The 22,949-nt window shown below is 35.1% G+C and overlaps 1 protein-coding gene across 1 annotated transcript in view; it reads right to left on the bottom strand.

The window, feature by feature from the left end:
• Window positions 1-22,949, bottom strand: part of PDE11A (phosphodiesterase 11A) — a 452,396-nt gene that overhangs the window by 114,752 nt on the left and 314,695 nt on the right. Inside the window, exons 11-12 of the mRNA XM_031960412.1 lie at window positions 1,329-1,475; window positions 1,108-1,215 (exon numbers count right to left, since the gene is read on the bottom strand). Of these exons, the coding sequence (XP_031816272.1) occupies window positions 1,108-1,215; window positions 1,329-1,475 (255 nt within the window). The remainder of the gene's footprint in view (window positions 1-1,107; window positions 1,216-1,328; window positions 1,476-22,949) is intronic.

Below are 22,949 nucleotides of genomic sequence, written 5' to 3'. Positions count from 1 at the left end.
AACAAATCAAGTAACATTTATTAGTTTCTTACTATGGGTCAGATTCTGTGCAAAATGTTGACAAGCTAATCCTTTGTTTATCTGCACTAAAGACAAAAGAGTACCTACATTCATATTCCTTAAATTTTACTTTCCTAAATGTACAATTTGGATATTAAACTATTTGGATAAAATTTTTATTTCTTTATTAAATTAAGAATGATCATTTCTAGGAACTCTTTTTTTCAAGGTATCAAAAGGTTTTCCACAAATGCCAGTAGGCCAAAGAGAAGTCAATTTGTTTCAACTAATAAATGTTTTATTTCTTAGTATTTTATTTAAAATGGGGTGGGCCAAAATAAGCATTTGGGTTTTTCCCTCCCAGCAAATGGATTCTATTAGAAGGTTTTATTTCTGTCATTGCAGTAAAACATTTACTTCCAAGTATACAAATCCCAACTGTTACCATTGACCAGATGTCATTTGCATCTAGGTTTGGGCTACTTCTCCCCCCCCCCCCCAAAAAAACAACCCCAAATAGCACAAATTTCCATGATGGTAGACTCCTAGAGCTTTCTAGAGCAGTAGATCCAATAGCTGACCCCAGCTGACTTCCAGTTAACTGCCAAGAATATGGACTGCTCCTCTTCCCACCTTCTGTAACCTTTTAAAATGAGTTCAATGGAATTTCTCTGTATTAATAATGTGCTCTATAGTAAATATTGCAGCCTTTTTAGTACAACTGTTGGTGCCTTGGCAGGTTATTTCACTGTTCTATTACCCATCTTAATGTCTGAGTTAGATATGAGACAGAAACAGATGGAAAGAATAAATTGAAAACTTGTGTTACAGGATGGAATTTTCCAAAAGCTTTTAAAAAACAAGTATTCTAAGAATGAAAACTAGTTATTTTGTCCTTTTCAATGTGTCAGTAATCTCATGGCTGCTATGGTTTGGGAACTTTTGCCAAAATATGTAGCACTTATTTTATTCCCTAGAGAATGTGGATTTTGCTGAAGAGAAATATATATCATAGTAAGTGTTAAAGAACGGAAAAATTAAAAATAAAGCATTTAGATGATTGAGGGAGAAAAGACAAGCTCTTCCATAGTAGCAAAATACACTCACAGTTAGCATTGCAAACATCAGCTGGCACACATTGAAAGCATGTCTCCAGTTGTGATACAGTACCATTCGATAATTCTTTCTTACTGTCAAAAGCCACCTACATAGTGTCTGAAATGAGAAGGCAGAGATTTGCATCAGATCAATGGCCCATGGCCCTGTTGGCTCAAATGAGAAGTGGAGGAGGCATGGGGGTAAGTTTACTAAGGAAAGGGGCAACTTACCTCATAGTCAATTTTAAATTTCTGCACCATCCCCAGCTCCATGAACATCCGCAGAGCTGCAGTGATCATGGCATCAACGTCAAGGGAAAAGTCATCAAAATGTATGTCACCAATGGCAAGCTCTGAGACCAGAGGGATGTTGGCTGCCTGGAAAAGAAAGAGACATAAGTCAATGCAAGTTTCACAGACATCTCAAGCTCAGTGTCTTGCTCTCATCCAGGGCTTATCAGAAGTGTCACATAAATCAAGCCTGACCTGCACTTACACCCTGATACAGCTAAACTCTAAGCAGTAAATGTCTTTTGTTTTTGAACTGCAAATGCCCCAAGCAAGCAAATGAAGGGGAGAGGGAGGGAGGGAGGGAGGGAAGGAGAGAGAGAGGAAAGGAGAGAGGGATGAAGGAAGAGAAAGAGAGAGAGAGAGAGAGAGAGAGAGAGGAAGGAAAGGAGGGAGGGATGAAGGAAGAGAGAGAGAGAAAGAGGAGGAGGAGGAGAGGAAAGGAGGGAGGGAGGGAGGGAGGGAGGGAGGGAGGGAGAGAGAGAGAGAGAGAGAGAGAGAGAGAGAGGAAAAACTAATCTGAAGATAAAATATACTCACTAGAGCTTGTATGCAGAATTTAGAATACTGAGCTGTCTAGTTTACAGCAAGTGCAGTAATACAATATATTCTCATGCAGATTACTGTACTCTAAATGCAAGAAACATCTGGACAGCCAGTAGCTGTGAATTTTAATTGATACTATTTAGACAATCTAGATAAAAATACACCATTTTGCAGTATCCCTTATATCCTTTAGGTGTAGAAGTGTTCTTTAGTATATGTTTACTGTACACTCAATGGGATAAAAAGGGGCATATCATATATCTCTAGCACTTGAGTATGTTTTCTTAAATGGAAATGTTTGGAGAATCAATGTATGTTTTCATTTTTCTTTCTTTCATTTTGGGAACAAATAATAATAGATTTCTGCTTTATCCTATGTAAACATAATAACAGTTATTATATCTGTATATATTATATATGTATATGTGTGTATATATATATACACACATATAAACACATATACAATCTCACTTGATTTGATTCTCATAACAACCCTGGGAGGTAGGTTCTATTATTATCTGTACTTTATAGATGAGGAAACTGAGGGTGAGAAATATTAAGTCACTTGCCCTAGGTCACACAACTATTAAATATATGAGCCAGGATTGAATTGTAGGCCTCCTGACTCCAAGTCAAGCTTCCATCCATTTAGTTGCTCATATGTAGTGCTATCAAAACATCCATATTAAACTGTTGTCCCATAAAACCTGTTTGATATTTAAAGGAAAAAGGAACTTTTAGGAAATCTCTTTATATTGGGTTCCCTTTGGTATGATTCACCATGCATCTTGATGTGTTACTAAGTCAGCCTCTCCTTTCAAGCTGCAAATAGTGGAAGCTCTTTTGTAAATACAATCTTTCTTTGGTGGGGAGGAGCTATCCTTGAGTAAGCCTTGCTTAGTCACAGAGAAAAATTATACAGGAAATAAGTTGTATTGTGGGTGTAATCAGTCTGAGCAATTCAATCCATTTCTGGTCACTGAGGATCTTGGGATGCATTTATAGAAGCATATCATCCAGGACAAAGTATGTGATAGTCACAAGGCACTTTAATCATATCACACCAAGATTATTGTGTCTACTTCTGGGTACCACATTTTAGAAAGGAAGTTGATGACATTAGCAAGCTGGAGTATGTCCTGAAGAGAACAACCAAGATGATGAAGAACTAGAAACCATGTCTGAAGAAGATCATTTGATACAAGCTAAACTAGGTGGCTTCTGAGCTGTCTTTCAAATCTAAGATTCTATAATTTCTATCTCCTCACAGAGAGATAGGATAACTATTTGAAAGTAATGTCATTGAAGTAGAGGGAAGAGAGAGTGGTCACAAGTGCCCCATGCCTCAAGGTCAAGCAGGATGAATGTTGAGAAAAAGGTATTGGGAAGTAGTCATGAAATGATGTTGGAGAGAAGTAGTTAGCATTAACTTTAAAGGAGGAAAGGTTGTTGGGTGATCCTGGCAGCTCTAGAAGCTACAAATAGTGGTGGAGAGTACTTTCCTGGCTAAGTAAGATCCTCGTTGTTTCTTCTTCCTTCTACCCTTTTGTGTGTGTCCCTAAGGACATCTTCTTGGCACTCCTTTCTCTTTTTATTTGACTCCTTACACTTCAAACATCACTTTCTCTTCAAATCTTTAAAATTTATTTTATTTTATTTTTTATTTGTGGAATAAAACAAGCATTTCCATAATGTAATAATAAAAAGATGATTACACATGAAACTGCAGATCTATTATGTACAACTTGCTATTCCTTTTAAATATATAATAAAGTTATCATTTTAATTTCTTTTTTCTTTTTTTCTCCCTTCATATGGTTACCATTAGATACAAATACATATATATATGTATATATATATATATATACAAAATATATGCATATTTATGTAAAATCATTCTATACTTCTATTTATCAGTTTTTTCTTGGGATACAGATAGCATCTTTCTTCATATGTCCTTTGTAGTTAAGTTGGTTATTTAAATAGTCCTTAGCTTAGGTCTTATCTCTTGCATTCATTATTCTCTGATCTCCTCCAATTTTTTTCTATTATAGCTTTTTATTTACCAGATATATGCATGGGTAATTTTTCAGCATTGACAATTGCCAAACTTTTTGTTCCAACTTTGCCCCTCCTTCCTCCTACCCCTTCCCCCAGATAGCAGGTTGACCAATACATGTTAAATATGTTAAAGTATAAGTCAAATACAATATATGTATACATGTCCATACAGTTATTTTGCTGTACAAAAAGAATTGAACTTTGAAATAGTGTACAATTAACCTGTGAAGGAAATAAAAAATGCAGGCAGACAAAAATAGAGGGATTGGGAATTCTATGTAATGGTTCCTAGTCATCTCCCAGAGTTCTTTCCCTGGGTGTAACTGGTTCAGTTCATTACTGCTCTATTGGAACTGATTTGGTTCATCTCATTGTTGAAGAGGGACACTCCATCAGAATTGATCATCATATATAGTATTCTTGTTAAAGTATATAATTGATCACCTCCAGTCTTAAAGTGACTGCTCTCTTCAAATTTCTCATGACATGTTAACTCATGATTTGTACATATCTAACTTGTATGATAGCTATTTTCAATCTGTAGCTCCCACACTAAATTGAAAACTCCTTGAGAATAAGTATCAGGCTAAACATTTTAGTTTATGTACATAGCAGAAATGTCTTGTATATAACACTTAAATATTTGTGGAATAATAATACAGCATATGTGCCATTGTTTGTTAAAATGTGAACCTTAGCTAGTATCCTTAGAAGGGAAGAAGGATGAGCAATTTAAAAGAATTCTGACTATTTATTCCTATTCTCAAGGCCTACATAGAAAATGTCAATCCATCAAAAGTATTAAAACATATAATCCTGATCATTCCCAAGTCCAACATGGTATTGTGAGGAACAGTACAGTGCAATGGAAAGAAGATGAAATTTGAAGCTACAAGAGAGAATCCTTCCTAACATTTCAAACTGTGTGATTATTAGACATGTTGCTTAACTATTGTTTTTGTGGTGATATGTAAAGGCTATCAGCAGGGCAACTATGTGATAAAGTGGATAGAGCATGGGTATGGAGTCAGGAAAATTTGAATTCAAATTTGGCTTCAGATACTAGGTATGTGACAAGGCACTTAACTTCTGGTTGTGTTTCCCCACTTAACACAGTGCTTGGCACTTAATAGGTGCTATATAAATATTTATTCCCTTTTCCCTTAGTATGCCAATAAATGTTTAAGAGGTGCCTCTCTGACAATGCAATACCTACTTCCAAGTTTAATGCTCATCATTAACATGTTCTCTGTCACTTTTTAAAGTCTGGACAATTAAGGAAACATTTAATCAAGTCCTGATATGTAGTGTTTGCAAATTTCTGAAAATTTAACAATTGGTTTTCAGGGAGCCCTCCAGGATACTCCTAGACATAATGCCTGTAAAATGTTTTAATACCATTTAAGAGCTATTATAAATATTAATTGGTGAAATTTACCAAAATTAAAATAAAGCTAGAAATCTTTTGAAGAAGTCCCTAAAAAACACAATGAATCCAAATCAACATACATTTATTGAACATTTACTAAATGCAAGGCACTGTGTTAAGCACTGAGGATACAAATATAAAAATTTAGACCAGTTTATGCTTTCAAGAAGATTATAATCTTTTGGGGAGAAACAACACTAAATACGTTCATTTTGATTTGAAAAGGGAGAGAACATTACCAACTTGAGGAACTGGGAATGATTTCCTTTAGGACAGGGCATGTGAACCCAACATTGAGGAAGGCTAGGGATTCTATGAGCTGGGGTTGAAGAAGGAGCTGATTCAAGGCAGGGGGATTGATCACTGGAGATAGGAAATAGACTGTTAAAGTTTGAAAAACAGTTAAGTAGGACATTTTGGCTAAAATATAATATATAAAAAGGAGAGAATTTGGTTTAAGCCTAGAAAGAAAGGTAGGTTGGAGTCTAATTGTAAAGGGCTTTAAATGTCAGGCTGAGGTGTTTCTATTTTAACATCAAGTTAACAGGGGGCCACTAAAGATTCTTGAGCAAAGGAGTGACTTGGTTAGGCTTGTGCTTCAGGAAAATTATTTGGTAGCTATGTGGAATACAGTTTGGAAGTAGAGAGTGACAGGAAACCAGACATTCAAGTAGAAAACTATTTTAGGGGTCTAGGTAAGAAGTAACAAATTGAAAAGGTTTAAACTGCTGATGGTGACTAAGTTACATCTTCACCCTGGCCCTCTTCATCCAGTGTATACTCATAATTTTAATGCAATGATGATGAGAATACCTGCATTATATTTGCCCAAGTTGGACTTGTCCTGTGGAATATTCGTAGGGTATTCAGTGTTGCCAATTTAAATCCCCCACATTTCAAAAGCACTAAATTCTCTTAATTATCTTAAAAATTAAAGAATATAGGCATTTTTTCATTATGAAATGTTAATGGAAAGGAAATAAGAACATTAGGTTGAAAAATGTGAGATGACCTCTGGTTCACCAAGACCCATCCTTATTGATCTTTCCTTTTTTTTAATAGGTTGATTGATCCAAGTTTAAATCACTCTAGTCTATATTTCACCCTAGGTACCACTGCAAATCCCTGTTGGTTCTTGTAGGTGCCAAGAAAGCCTTGGTTGGTTCAGTAATGACAAACTATTCTCAGTTTTGCTTTTTTTTAGGTTAAGAGTGAGTTTTCTTTCATACATACTACATACAGCTTTTGTAAGGGTTTGAGACCAATTTCCTCTAAGAATGTGAATTAATGATAGTGCATGTCCTAGAGAAGTAAGATGATAAAGAATATGTTTAGATTGTTCTGGGGACTTGGAAACAAAGGCCTTATAGAACAGACTTACTGTTGCCAAGTACACTACTATAATAGAGATAAGTGCTTTCGATCTCTCCTGACAAACAGAGAAAGGGATAACACTTTCCAAATCTATAATTACTTGAGCTATAGGATATTAACAAAACAAATCAAAGTCAATTTCTCCTAGTGTCAGTCTTATACTTTTAAATATTTATAAGAAGCTACATCCCTAAATCAAAGAGGAGTGCCACAATCCAAAATAACTACTGAATTAATAGCCAGGAAATAACATTTGGGTAAAAGAACCATTTACTTTACTGCAGCAATAAAGGAAAACACAGAATTATGAGTCCTGGAGCTAATTTGAATAATGTTCAAGAAGTGGGACTCCAGATAGAGGCAGTAGTTAGCTGGGAGCACCTCATGTCTGGACTTCTCTGCTTTGTTTGAATAGTAACTGTTAAGTGCTTATCAAAGAGACTCATAAAACTGCCTCCTTTTAAATGGAAAAGGTGGCTTTATAAGAGGCTATAAAGAATGTTAAAATACTATCAGTGATTATTTGATATGTGAATATTACCATTCATATAGCTGAGGAAATGGGATGAAACAACAGCTTGAATAGCAAAAGTACCAGAGATATTAAAAGTGAAAATTGATTATTTGTACCCCCAGCCCATTCACCTGGCTTATTGTTTGGTAAACTAGAAGCTGATATAGCTCTTGGGAATTCTCTGAGAAGATGGTTTTCAATAGAAGCCTCTACTTTCTCTCCTCTGATTTTCTTGTTAACTCCTTATGAACTGCCTACCAACCTCACCTTTCCACCAAAACTGCTCTTTCCAAAGTTGTCAATGTGAGGTAGCTAGATGTCACAGTGGATAGAGCACCAGCCCTGAAGTCAGGAGGACCTGAGTCCAAATCCAGCCTCAACAGAAGCTTTTTAGTAGCTTCTGTTGTGAATTTCCCCAGAATTAATCTCAACTCTAGGCACAGGAGTCTTTGGCCCTGATTTTGTTGTTATTGCTGTTGTTCACTTATTCCAACCATGTCTGACTCTTCTCAACTCCATTTGAGGTTTTCTTGGCAAAGACACTGGAGCAGTTTTCTATTTCCTTTCTGCACCATCCCCAGCTCCATGAACATCCGCAGAGCTGCAGTGATCATGGCATCAACGTCAAGGGAAAAGTCATCAAATTTGATTTGTGTACCTATCATCGTCATCAACGTTGAGGCATGGTTGAATAAACTATGGTATATGACTAGCTGTGTGACCCTGGTCAAGTCATTCAACCCAGTTGCCTCACCAAAAACAAAACAAATATCCCAAACCCAAAGTTATCAATCATTTTGTAATTGCTGAATCCATGGCTTTTCTTTAATCCTCATTCTTCTTGACTTCTCCACAGCCTGCGACACTGTGGATCATCTCTCTTCTCTCTAGGTTTTTGGGACATAGCTCTCTCCTGGTTCTCCTCTTACCTCTTGGACAGCTCTTTCTCTGTGTACTTTGCTAGATCATCTTTTAGATCATACACTTTAACTAGGTATTTTCCAACACTCTATCCTGGGCTCTCTTCTCTTCTCCCTTTGTACAACTTTTTTCAGTTCCCAGGGAATTGATATTTATGTGCCATTTTTATGCTGACAATTCTCAAATCTACCTGTCCTGCCACAACTTCCAGCTGCTCTTCAATCTTAAATCTCCAACTGCCTTTCAGACATCTCGAACTGGATGTCCAGTAGAAATCTTAAGTTCCATAAGTCCAAGTTCATTAATTTCCTCCTAAACCATTCCCTCCCCTGCAACACCCCACCCCTCTCACTCTTAAAGGCAGCACCATTGTCCCAGGCTTCCAAGTCAATCTGCTGCCAAGTCTGTCCACTTCAACTTTGTGACATCTCTCATATATGTCTCCTTCTGATACTGTGACTACCCTCGTACAGGCCCTCATCACCTCATACTTGGATTATCCAATAGCCTGCTAATGGTCTGCTTGTCTCTCCCTCTTCTGATCCATCCTCTATGTACCTGCCAAAGTGATTTTCTAAAAGAACAAGTATGACTCTCTTATTCCCTTCCCCAACTCAATAAGCTCCACTGCTTCCTTATCAATCCAGGATCAAATATGTAATCTTGAGTTGGGCATGCATGCCCTTCATAAGGTAGTCACCCATACCATACCAGTCTTGTTATACCTTGCTCCTCAAGATATACTTTTTGATCTAGTGACACTGACCTTCTCTTTTTTCACTGAACAAAACACTCTATCTTTCAGCTCTGTGATTTTTTTCCTGGCTATTCCTCGTTCCTAGAATTCTTTCCTTCTCCTCTCCACCTCCTGAATTCTCTGGATTGTTTCAAGTCTCTACTAAAATCCCATCTTCAATAAGAAGCCTTTCCTAACCCCTCTTCATTCTAGTTCCTTTCCTCTTTTAATTAGTTCCTATTTATCCTGTATATAGCTTATTTGTACATATTTTTTTTTGCTCATTGTCTTCCTGTTAGATTGTATGTTCCTTAAGGGCAGGGACACTGTTTCCACTTTTTGTTGCACTTAGCACAACACTTGGCACATAAATGCTTAATAAATACTTCCTAATTGACTCACTTTTTTGCAAATAAATATGAGCAGACAATTAGACAATAGTGAGTAAGGGGCAGTGTATAGCCTTATTTACTGGGCCAAAAGGGTAATTAATTAGGTGGGGCCTGGAGTCAGGCCCTCATCCAAATCTGGACTAAGATACTTACTAGCCATATGACCTTCAGCAAGTCCCTTAACCTTGTTTGCCTCAATTTCCCCATCTGTAAAATGAGCGAGGGAAGGAAATAGAAAACTGCTCCAGTATCTTTGCCAAGAAAATCTCAAATGGAGTTGAGAAGAGTCAGACATGGTTGGAATAAGTGAACAACAGCAATAACAACAAAATCAGGGCCAAAGACTCTTGTGCCTAGAGTTGAGATTAATTCTGGGGAAATTCACAAGTCTATAGATCCATCTATGGACCTATTTTATAGAATCCAGAATTTAGGGAATCATTTCAATCCCTTCTCCATTTTCAAACCTCTTAGTGTGGGCTCTCAACCCAGAGATGGCTCTGGAATAAATCCAGTTTCTGAGGATTCTTACAGATTTGGACCAACTTGCAACCAGATCAGTATCTCTAAGGATATCTTGAAAAATAATATGGCTGGTACAAGAATTAGGATATCTTTCAGGCCAATATGATCCACTCAATTTGGATCATGCTATTATAATGTCTCTAAGATAGCTTGGAATTAACATACATAGGAAGTAGGTATCACAGTAGGCAATACAAGATGATTGCATTTGGGAGCAGAAAATATCAGGGAGGTGAGCCTCCTCTTTCTACGGCAGTCCATGATGACTTAGGGGCACAATGGGGAAATGACTAGTTTACCCTTCTTGACACATACCAAACAATTACTTTAAATGAACACATTCTTAGATTACAGATGAGAATTTTTCAGTTTCTATACTCTCTCCCCCCATTTTTAAAAAAATCAAGCTTCTTAACACCTAGATTAGTTTGCAAAAATCAATGGCCTCCTCAAGTAGCACTTCACCCTTCTTTAAGTGTTTACTAAAGAGCTTTTTAGAAGGGGTACAATAGTAGGCAATTGGGAAAAGTTAAAGTCTTTTTAGTCAATTCCAATGTTTTATATATAGTAGAGAAAACTAGCTCCAGCTCTTTCTTAGCCTCTTATCATTCTTACTGGGTGACCTTCTTGTGTCTTCTAGAGCTGATTCCATGATTAACTCACTGCACCCCACTAAATGTTATTTAGGTTCTTTAGTCATAGAATTTGAGTTCTAATGTCAATACTTATACTTTACTACCTGGGGGAATCTAAGCAGGTGATTTAACCTTTCTCAATCTCAGTTTCCTTATCTATAGAATGAGACAATTGAAGGTCTCTTCAAGACCCAAGATCCTAAAGGCTCGGGGCAATTAGAATTTGCTAATAAAGGCTCATTCCTGTTCAGCCTTATTCACCTATAATATCTAAGGCAATGGGAACCACCACTCATTTGGAGAAACCCTAAAATGTCAAAATCCTAAGACATTTATGCCTAGACATGAGAGATGTGAGAATTGAATACAAAATCTGATGGTAATACTGTAGGAGAAAAGCAATCTTTTTATCAGAAAAATGCTGTTCAGGGCCCCATCCTTGTTGTAACCAACATGTATCTAGGGAATTTCCAGACCAACTTTCCTATAGAGGCAGACATTGGTCCATTCATCTGCTACTGGTCCATTTGAATGCCATATAATGTTTCTGATTGGCCATACATTCTTAGTCAGGGCTTCTTAAACTTTTTCTATTCATAATCCCTTTTTGCCTGAGAAATTTTTACATGTCTCTAGATATACAGATATAAAATAGGTACAGAAATCAAACATTTACTGATAATAAGTCATAATTTCACAATCCCCATGTGTGGAATAGAGAGATAAGGTGAAGAACTTACAGGAATATATGAATTCTTTTTCTGTATTTTATTTTCATAATTTCTGTGTTTCCCCTATGACCTGTATAATATGTGCAGGCCCATACTTACTTAAGCCTTGGCCAGCTATAAACATATTTACTTAACTTGAGCTGATGACATTTATTGGTATTTGACATTTATCCATATTTAGTCTATTAGCTTGATCACTATCTGCTTGATTAAGCCTGAAGGCCTGATTTTCTGTTTCCTAGAAATCAGGAGATTTCGGGGAAACAGAAACCTTCCATTCCAATCTCTCCAAATAGCAACAACCAATTAGATGCCTCCCCCTCCCCTTCTCAAAGCTTTCTTACTTGTGATGTAATCTCTTGTATAAAAGCTATTTATCTTTACTACTTCTTTAGCCCTCCTACCATGAGCTTTCTCTTTCTTATCTTGTGATGGGATGACTCATCCTCTGGAGGTTTTAATAAACAACTTTTCTGCTTTCTACTGAATGATCTCTGAGTAGTCATTTTGGGTAAGGGTCTTCTACATCCCTCACACCTACATTCAGTTATGAAGCCCCAAATGGGGTCATGATCCACAGTTAAGAAGCTGGACTCTGAGTAAGCCTTAAAAAGCTACATAAGTGAAATCTGTGTTCTAGGAAGTTGAAACTGCTCAAATTGCACTAGTGAATTTCTTTTTCCTTTTTAATTTGGTTATTTTATTTGACCTCCAATCTTTCTGTTCTGCTGGTAGGTGAGATTCTCCTTGCATTGTCAAGGAACTCAGGATGAGAAATTCCCCCCAAATATCTGTATTAGAAGGAGGAGAGTTAATAGCCACCATTGGATCGTGGATAAACTGAGACAGAAATGCCCTCCTACTTTGCCTAGGATGCAGTCTTTGGCTAGGATGAATAAAGAACAAGATAAATATGCTATGAAGTGCCCAAACCCAGGAGTCCTGGAAGAATCCTGTTGTACCTGGAAGCAAGAAGGTGAGCAATTATGAATCAAAGGTTGCTGTAGTTTTCCATGCTGGCTTCTAACACTAAGCCTAGAGAAGACAGGAAACAATGGATTCTTTCCTTACTCATTAATTCTGAACAGGATGAATGGTTAACTCATCTCTACAAGAGTTTCTTGGGGACTCATTTACCTTTCCATTTTGGGTATTGTGTATAAGCCAATGGAATCAGTTGACAAAACCATAGGGTTTTTAGCCCTCCTAGCATCAACAATCTTAAGTCTTGGACCAGAAACCTTTGGCCTAAAAAGATAGCATCTATTTTTAACACCCTCCTCTATCTATCATCCCCCAGGATTTTTTTTTAGTCCCCAGTCATGAATCTTGTCCGCATTTAGTTTTTTTAACCTTTCTTCCATATCCCAAGAATACGCACTTCAAAGCTTTAGGGCTCCTCTATTCACTAGCATTCCATCTTATTCTATTTCTTAGAAATTATGGGGATTCAGCCTCTTGAAATCTGCTTTATTCTAGTCATAAACTTGACTGAACTATGTGTATATATTTCCAATATAGGGTATAATGTTAAAAAAAAATACAAACAATGACACTAGTCAACAAATACACCAACAACGACTCCCTTTCTGACTACTAATAAGCCCATTTTCTTATTCTCTAATCTCATTTTAAGACAACCAAAGGGTATGTTCTGATACTTCCTTATAAATGCACAATCTCTGTTATTAGTCAATTAGTTCTGAGTTCCCACCTAAGTTTACAAAGCATCTTCTTTTTCCACAAGCTCTTTGTCCACTCTCTCTAAATCTCAAAACCTCTGGTCTCATACTGTTACTGCTTACTGCTCAGACAATTTATTACAGTAAAAAATAATAAAATGAAGGCATAAATAGTTATTTACAGTGTATTGGAGTGAATAAAGTTCATAGCCAAAGTCACCTCGGTGTTCTTTAAAAGTGGAAGAATGACACTGGCTCCTCAACTTGAAGAATATAGTTCTCTATGGGTTTTATTATATTATTATATTAAAGTTGTTCATGAATTTTCTTTATAATATCTATTCAAAATAAGAATTTTTAAAAAATGATCTCAATATTTTTTAGATTCTTTCTTCTTGACAGTTAACTTACTCAGGCCTACAGGAAAGAATTTCTTTCAGCTTTCTCTCTCTGTCTCATTCTTTCATTATGATCATCATTTCCCTCCAGATGACATCTATAATTGAAACACTTTCCAGATCCTAATCTCTCTAAAAGATAAAATAATGATATCCATAATCTCTGAGGGACAGCTAGGTGGCACAGTGGGTAAAGTGCCAGGCCTAATGTCAGAAGACACATCTTCTTGAAACTACTAGCCCAGACGCTCATTAACTTTATGACCCTGAGCAAGTCACATAACCCTGTTTCCTCAGTTTCCCCCCTGTATAAAATGAGCTAGAAAAGGAAATGGCAAACCACTTCAGTATCTCTTTCAAAAAAAAAAAGAACCAAATCGGATCATAAAGAGTTGAACATAATTGAATTCTCTGAGACAAAGTGAAGTTGGTGTAACTTTGTTTTCAGGATACATCTACTCCATTCTCAAAATAATCTCTACAACACATTTAGATTATCAACAGCAACTGGTTTTAATTTAGAAGTGGCTATTCTATCAGTTCTTCTATATATACACCCTGGACTGAAACCTAATATTTAACTGTATATGATCTTGTATTGATAAACATTGTTCACGATGTAAATTTACAAGATAAATTAGAAGGGAATTAGGATAGTATGTACAAGAAATATGGCATAATGGAGTTATAGATTTTAGAGCTTCAGCTCAAATGCTGGCTCTGCCACTTATTATCTATATAATCTGGTAGTGTTTGTTGTTTTCTCTTGGTCTCAATTTCTTCATTTGTAAAGTGAACAGATTAGACTAGATGATCTCTAAAGTCCCTTCTAGTTGTAAATCTCTGATCCTATAATCCTACTAAATTGAAAATGTGTTGCAATCTGTTTTGAAAGGAAGAGTTCCCACACCAGGAATTTCCTCAATTGAAGAAATTATAGATTGTTTGGTGTTTGTATGTTCATAGCACAATAATTTTGTAACTTATACAAATATTGTATTAATATTTGCAATTCAGTAATTTAAATAATATTAATTTTAAATTATTTAATTGCAATATTAATATTTTATTAAGCACATCTGTTGGTAACAATGAAAAGTAGATCATTCGTGGCTTTGGAAAGATTTAATCTACCATGACTCTTCTGATAGAGAAATAGTTTCTGTTTCAGCCCCATGGTAGCAGATGCAGATGAAGGTTTGACTCTCATGAATAAATCATAGCAAGCCTATAATGCAATCTCACCATGTTTTATTCTGACTGGTTAGCTGCCCTATATATGTGACAAAGCAATTTGTTCATTCTGATTTGACCTATATGAGTCCCATCTCCCTGGTATGAAGACCTCAAGTTTTCTCCTGGTTTTTGATTCCAGATCTTCCCTTTATACATATGCTTTTGGTTATTTAATTCATGCTTCCTTGTGAATGACCTCTACCTGATGCTATCCTGAATCTGAATGAATTTTGAGAGTTAGATTGCTTAATAGCCATAGGTTCTGTTCATTCCTGAATATTAAGATGCCAAAAATTGAAGCTAAATCCTCTAAGTACAAATCCAGATATACTATACTGTTTCATTATTTTATGGAAGATGTCGTAATCTATATTTTCATCCTTGCATCCATATGTAGAAAATAAATGCAATCATTTCTGAATCTTTGTGCCCCAAGTGGGATTTTCTTGGCAAACTAGAATGGTTTTCCATTTCTTTTTCTAATTCAATTAATAGATGAGGAAACTAAGGCAAACAGGTTAAGTGACTTGCTCAAGGTTACACACTAGTAAGTGTCAGAGGCTAGATATGAACTGAGAAAGATAGTCTTCTTGACTCCTGTTCCAGTGTACCATCTAGCTGCCACTAAATTCAAGATAATTTTGATCAGTGGGGGTAAAATGAACAGAGATCTGAGTTTAAATCCAGCCTAAGACACTTAGTAGCTGTGTGCCCCTGGACAAGTCCCTGTTTTCCTCAGTTTCATCTTCTGTAAAATGAATGGAATAGGAAATGGCAAGCTACTATAGTATCTTTGCCAAGAAAACCTCATATGAAGTACAAAGAATCAGACAAGAAATGACTGAACAGCAACAACAGTTTTGATAGAAAGGCAGGAGCAACAGGGACAATGAGGAAAGGATGGTACTCTGTTTAGTTGAGTCAAAGCCTTTGTCTTCAACTCAGCATACATTAAACTGATAAGTAAAAATAAATATATTGATGGAGGTTCACTCCAGAAGCTACTTTAGGTACTATGGGTTTTCTGTACAGGAGCTTGGATCTTACATAAATGAGATTTTTTATTTTAGATCAAGGTCATATCACTAATGAGTAGTAGAGCTATGACTAAACTTAGGTAACCTGTCACCCCATTTCACATTATTTCTATTACATCATGATGTCTATGTATATTACATAACCCAAATATACAGTACAAAAAAGATAAGTGTTTCATATATCTCTGAATAATCCTTCAGAAGGAACTCTCTTGTCTTTCTGGGTCAGAGTTTTGGGGAGGAGGAACCAAAGAAGAATGACACTTCCTTCCATGTATTTTTTCCATGATCTCTCTAAGCAGTATGACAAATAAGTATTTATATATTTTAGCTCATAGATCTAGTAAATGTTTATATTGGTTTGTGCTGTAAAGCATACATACAACATTGTTGCTGTTGTTGTTTTTAAAAAGGTTTTCACTCTAAAGGCTGAATAAAGCAATCATTTGTAGTGAAGAAATAATCTGTTATTAAAGCAAAAGAACCACCTCTGCTGGTCTCTTCAAAGAAAATTTTTTTTGCCTGAAAATGTGATTTATAGTTAGCCTGATGGAGGCAGAGAAGTATTTCTGAATACACATATGCACACAGATTCACAAAATAATCACCTTTTTTTGGGTTTTTTTTTTAACCTTCAATTTTAATCAGGAATTTTCCGGCTACACATTTGCCAGGTTTTCTTCAAATATTACTTGAAAATGAATATATCTATGTATATATGTACATATATAAATCTGTTTATATCTGTGTGTGTATATATACATATGTATATACCTCATTAAGTAGCTGGTTTCATAGAATTTATAGGCAGGCACATCTATGAATAAAAGCACAGAGAAATACTGAAGGTCATTCAGACCATTAGGATCTTGTTATTAGCAAATATAATTTAATACCTTAAAAACTGAAAGTTCAAGTTTCAATGGGGTTAATATAAGCTCTTGGAATCAGTCAATTAATTAACTAGCATTTATTAAAAGCTTTACTATGTGCTAGGCACTATGCTAAATGCTAGGAATTAAAATATAAGTGAAAAGATATCCATTTCCTCAAGAGGCTTACATTCTAACAAAGGAAGAATTTCAACAACAACAACAAAAAAAACCTGAAAGGGGTGAGTGGGGGCAAAAGCATATCTCCTAGTAACAAAAGCTAGAATGCCTTCTGTAAAGAAATCAGAAATTCCTGGCCTAGATGTCATAAAATGGATGTTCTGGCCAAATAAGGGACAATTAGAAAAATAAAATAGATTACTTTGATTATAGGAAACTGAAAAGCTTCTACACAAACATAATTAATACACCGAGGATAAAGAGGGAAGTGTGGGAAAAGGAAAAAAATCTTTATATTAAATATATCTGTTAAGCCCTTGGTTTCCAAGATGTATAAACAATACATATCTATATTTATCTATATATGTATGTGGATAGTTAGACATATAGACAAAGTATATATATATATATATAAAATCAAAAGCAATTTTTCATAGATTAGTGGTCAAAAGTGGTCAAAGGAGATGAACAAATAATTCTTAAGAGAATGGCAAACTATTTATTAGCAATCATGTGAAAGAAGATTTCAAATGACTAATAATAAGAGAAATACAAATTAAAATATTCCTAAGGTTTCATCTAACATTCTGCAAACTATTAAAAATGACAAAATATGATTACAGTCAATGCTGGAGGAGTTGTGGGAAGATAGGCAATAGAGATATAGTTGATGGAGCTGTGAATCAGTACAACCATTTTGGGAAACAATTTGGAATAATGTAAGTAAAATGTCCATTCACTTTGATCTAAGTATTTTATTACTTGAGTTATACTCAAGTCATAGAGGCCATTCATAAGGGAAAAAATTTCCATATACATAAAAATATAGCAATGCTTTTTTTAATAGCAAAGAATTAGAAACCAAGTAGATACCCATCAATTGAGGAGAGGCTAAATGAAATGTGCTGCATGAATGCAATGGATTATTATTGTGCTGTAAGAAATTATGAAGGTGAGAAATACTGAGAAGCATGGAATGATCTATATGAGCTGATACTCATATCTGTTTACTTCAGAGAGAAATAAACAAAGACAAGAAAATAATATACAATAAATATAAACAAAATATTCGTTAAAAGTCCTATGTTGCAAAATTTTAGCGAACAAACAATTAAAAAAAGAGATATGAGAAGACATTCTCATCTTACCTCTTTGGAGAGACTCGAGACTCAAAAATGTTGTATATAATTTTAGACTTTTTTGGATGAATTTTTAAGTTATTCTGATTGTTCTTTTTTGTGTTTGTTTTAAGAAATTCCACCTTTTATATAGGATAGTTCTCTGGGAAAAGGAGGGAAGGGATACTGGGGGAAATTATAGTGATATTAAAAAAATACGCCAGTAAAAACTCATTTTTAAAAATTGAAAGTTCTGAGTAGCCATCAATCAAAGGGAAAAGCTACATGGTTACAATGTGAGGGGATCCTTTCAGTCTGTGAATTCCAGAACTGGAGTAAGGTTTCAGCATGAAGAGTTAGAGAATGGTAGAGAATATCTAGAGTGTAGCCTGGAAAGGAAATCTATTAATGCACTTTTTTGTGTGTGAAATGTACTTTGTTAATAATGTTTTTTTTAATCTCATTATCAAATATCATATGATCATATGATCAAATGACATAATATTTGTAGTTTCAGCACAGTGCCTAACTATATTCTGTATGTCAATTATGAAAATACCTGTAATATCTATCTCCTAGGGTTGATATGAATTTAAAAGGCATAAAGAATGTAAAGCACTTTACAAAGAGCTTTGAAGAGTGAAATGAGAGTTGGTTAATAATCATAATCAGTTTCAACTATCACAATACTATAAAAGAATTTGTTTTCAAATAGAAAAGCAGAAGTTTCACACAATTAAGTCTATCAATGAATCAAAAGCATTTATTAAGTACTAGGTGTCAGTCTTGGGGAATAATGGTGGTCACTATTTTTCTCCAGAGGAGATGTTTTCATGGATGCCAAGATCCATTTGTTTGTTGAAGTACAGTTTTCTAGTTCATAGTCCTAATGGTTAGTTCCATAAGAAATTGCAGAAATCACTCCAAGAAAATTCTTTCAACAGAGCCAATGGATGTAGTTACAGAAATAGGTATTCTCTCTGAATTCTTTTAATGAAGGAAAGAAGCCAGGCTCTATTAGAATATGCCTACAAAATGGAGTTTTCTAACTGAGACATGATGGAGCTGAAATGTAATTTTTTATTGCTGATGTTCAGTCATACAAAATATATTTTCAATCTTGATGGTGCAAATGCTTGAATCTAGAATTAGTGTTTAAAAGGAGATCAAACAACATGTCATTATGATTTTTGCCATGTTTATGAATAAAACCGAGTAGATCCTAAATATTCAGGTTTGAATTCATTTACTCTAGCAAATTTCATTAAAAATTAAGGTATCAGTCATGTAAGAAAAATTTGCAATTTTTGTTGGTATCATATAGATGGCATCATAATGATTTATTTTTATACCGACTGGTAGAGTTGGGTACATCATGATACAGTTGGAGCTGTACAGTAAGTGTAGATTTTGAGCCTCCACATTATGTTTATGCGGTGTCATTAATTTAATGTATAATACAGGGGCACCATAATATTATTGTGGCTAGAATTTCTTCCTTCAACCTAGGAATTCTGATTGTAACATTATTGATACACTAGATATTTCCCATTTCAACTGTTAAAGGTCTATATTTGTTTGTTTATTGTTTTAATGATAAAGACACTCTGTGACTCAAATTAATTTTTTTCAAACTAAGCCTAAATATATTAATCATCTAAGGTATCTTATTTGCATCTTATTCCTGCCCTTTTAAACCAGCTCTGTCCTCTAGAAAATACAATCTAGCATATTCACTTACCCATTGTAATTCCACCTAGCAATTCTGTGCTATTTTTATTTTTGGAAAGAAATAGGTTTGCTGCTCAGTAATCCAAAATACAGTGGAAAAAACATGATTCATCAGGTTCAAGGTAAACACCTCAAAGATAAGGATCCTAAGGATTGTAAACTTGTCAAATATAAAACTAGGTTGCCCACTCTGCCTGAGAAAGCAATCCTCTTGTAGAAAGGTGTCTGGGGAGTCATCCTTCTGTCTAACATCTTGCTCTGTGGTGCCTCCTCTCACCATACCTATATTTTGTATCCTACTTATATTTGGGGAGAGGGGAATGCTCACAAGTTACTCTATAGCCACACTGCTGAATGAAGCATGGAGAAAATATTCCATCTTATTGGAAAAATGTTGAAAGATATATGGGGTCAGTGCAACTGGTACCTTTTCTTTATGTGTACATTATTTGAGAGTAAGAAGCAGAAATCAGAAAGATGAGGAGGAAAGGTAGACTATTTCAGGAATTTCAAGTCAAAGAGAAAAGAATAGGGTATATAGTCGCTTTCTCTTTCTCCTCCCCCAAAAAGAATAATGCCTCCATCAATTAGTTGAGGATACTTTCTTCTTAAGGTGGAGCTGGGCGGGATCTAGGAAAAGGAGAGGTCTGAGGCCCAATCTCAGAGTCACAATTGATTGCCTTCCTGAAAAATATCGCTGTTTTTTTCCCCCTCAACCAAACTGTTTCCCGATTTCCCAGCCTGCATTTGTTTCTACCACAACCTTCATGCTTCTCTATAAACTACACAGTGATGTAAGGGCCAAAGTTATAAGTTTAGGACTGTGTGGTACAGATTCCCTCTGTCTTTCTTTTTCTTTTAATCCAGAGCACAACGGAGGTGTTGATTTCCTTCTTCAGAGGTAAAGTTTTAGTTGTAATTAATGTCACTTGTCTTATTTGTAGCTGTAACATTAAACTTTTTATTGATATCTTTTGTTTTTTTTTAATCACCTCCATTTCTGAATGTATCCTCCCTGACTCCTACCCAGTGAGCCATCATTTGCAACAGAATAAAAAAGAGAGAGGGGCAAAACAGTTTGGCACAATTACTTAACATATCAACTGAGTCTGATATCATACACGTGTTTCACACCAAGAGTTCCCTATCTCAGTAGAGAGTAGAAGGAAATGAATTTTCTTATATTTCCTTTGGGGTGAAAACTGGTTATTATAATTTCAAGGCATTCAGCTTCCTTTTTTCTTATCATTTATATTATTGTAATTATCACACAGAATATTGCTTTTTTGTGGTCAAGTGAGCTACTATCTTTAGTAAAAGACAATCATAATAGCAATAATTTCCTGTTTGTATTTTGTTTCCTGGATTCTGCTTCTTCTATCTTGCATCTATTCATAGGTCTTACCATGATTCTTTGAATTCAGTTAGTTATCATTTCTTGTAAAATAATAATATTTTACTAAATTCAAGTACTTCCATTTGTGTTGCCCCCAATCAATAGATATCTGCTTGTTTCCAGCTCATTGCTTTTATGAAAAATTACAGATGAAACTTGAATGTCTTTTCATCAGCAGATACATCTGAATAACCTGTGCCACATCCACCAAACTCATCATCTTTCCCCCAAACTTGATGATTTCTCTTCTTGTGTATTTTGATAATGGCATTAATCTGTCTCTAAGGTACTGACCAGTGGCTTTTTACGAGGAAGAAGAGCAATTTGATGACTGGCTAAGGAGAGTAAGGAAGAAAAGAGAAAAGAAAGAAAGTGTTAATTCTCCACTGAACCATTTGTGTGTTTGAAAGCTAGGCAAGAGTAGAGAGTTAGGAGTAGCTACAAGTCTACAACTATGGAGCAACTTAGTCTATGTTAAGCAGTCATGGAATAAAATCACAGAAGCCAAACCTTGAGGAGTGAGCAATGGTGCTTGGTCTGCCAGATCATGAGGGCCTCATATATGAGGACCATGTATGGTTTATATAGAAAAGGAGACTTAACCCTTGAAGGCAGAATCTGTTAAGATTTGCAAAGTATTTTGCATTTGATCTTCACAATAATCCTAGGAAGTAGGTACTATTATAATCTTCATTTTACAGAGGAGAAAACTGGGTAAATAGAAATTAAATGACTTCTTCAGTATCACACAACTAGTAAGTATCTGAGGCTAGAATTGAACTTAAGTTTTCTTGACTTTATGCAGTTGCCTCTGACAAAAGTATGAGTCCTTTTGAGCCTTTTTAGGAGAGCAGTCAGATCAGAGTCAAGGCAAGAGGTTTATACCTTTCAAAAGAGTCCCAGAGAATGGAAACTTCTTAAGGAAGGGTGATGTAAAGCAAAGGAAGTTTAAAAGAAGCTACACCACAGAGAGAAGAATTTTAGTGAATTATACCACACAGTAAGAAATTTTAAAACAAGTTGGTACTGTTTTAAAAAATTATAGTGATCAATCAGAGGCACAGATTAGATATACAACTTAGAGAAGCAAATTTATACCTACTATTTAGTAAATATGAAGACCTCACTTATTGGGAAAAGATCTCACTATTCAACAAATGTTTTTTGTGAAAATTGGGAGGCAATATAGAAAAAAATAGATTTAGATTAACAATTCATATCTTATAGCATATCTTTATATGTTCCAAATGGATGCATGACTTTGATATAAACAAATTAGAGAAACATGAGAAAAATTACCTATGGGTAGGAGAAAAGATCAGGATCAAATAAGGAATAGAGAGGCACAGAAGATAAAATAGATTATTTTGATTAAGTAAAATTTAAGAATTTTTGCACAAATACATCCAGTAAAGTTAAGATTAAAATGGAAACAATAAGTTGGAAATGATAGCTTTGCAGGAAGCTTCTTAATATTGTAGAGACTTTACATATCAGAACTAATGAATTGTGGATGATATCTTAATGTGATATTTCTGGAGGGAGCCAATAGGGGGTATAAGAAGGTAGAGAACTGTCAGAAAGTTTCATAATGAGGACTGAAAAAAGAGATTCTAATGAGCTGTGAACAGCAGCCCTGACCAACAAAAACCATTGCAGTGGAATAGAACTGAGGAAATATCAAGACCTATTTGCAAAAGAAGAAATTTGAGCAGAAGGAAGCTAGAAAGAGAAGTAAATGTTCTTAATTTAGTCCCAGGAAACTTGGGAAACTATAAAATTATTACACATAAATATCCATATTCCTATTGTTCAGGGATGTGTATATATCTTTATATATATATATGATATGTGATAATTTATCATATATATTATATATTAAAACATATGTATATACATATATAAACATATATATGTATATACATATGTGTGTTTCCCTCTGTTAACAATAAAAAATTCTTTAAATATCTAAAAGGTTGGTGTTCTACTGTCAGGGCACAGGACAAGGGTAGTAGAATGGAGGAGACTTAATGGTCTTTTCCTTGCAGGA

The sequence above is a fragment of the Sarcophilus harrisii genome, chromosome 3, assembly GCF_902635505.1.
Source record: "Sarcophilus harrisii chromosome 3, mSarHar1.11, whole genome shotgun sequence".
NCBI lineage: Eukaryota > Metazoa > Chordata > Mammalia > Dasyuromorphia > Dasyuridae > Sarcophilus > Sarcophilus harrisii.
This window is presented reverse-complemented; position numbering and strand designations above follow the sequence as displayed.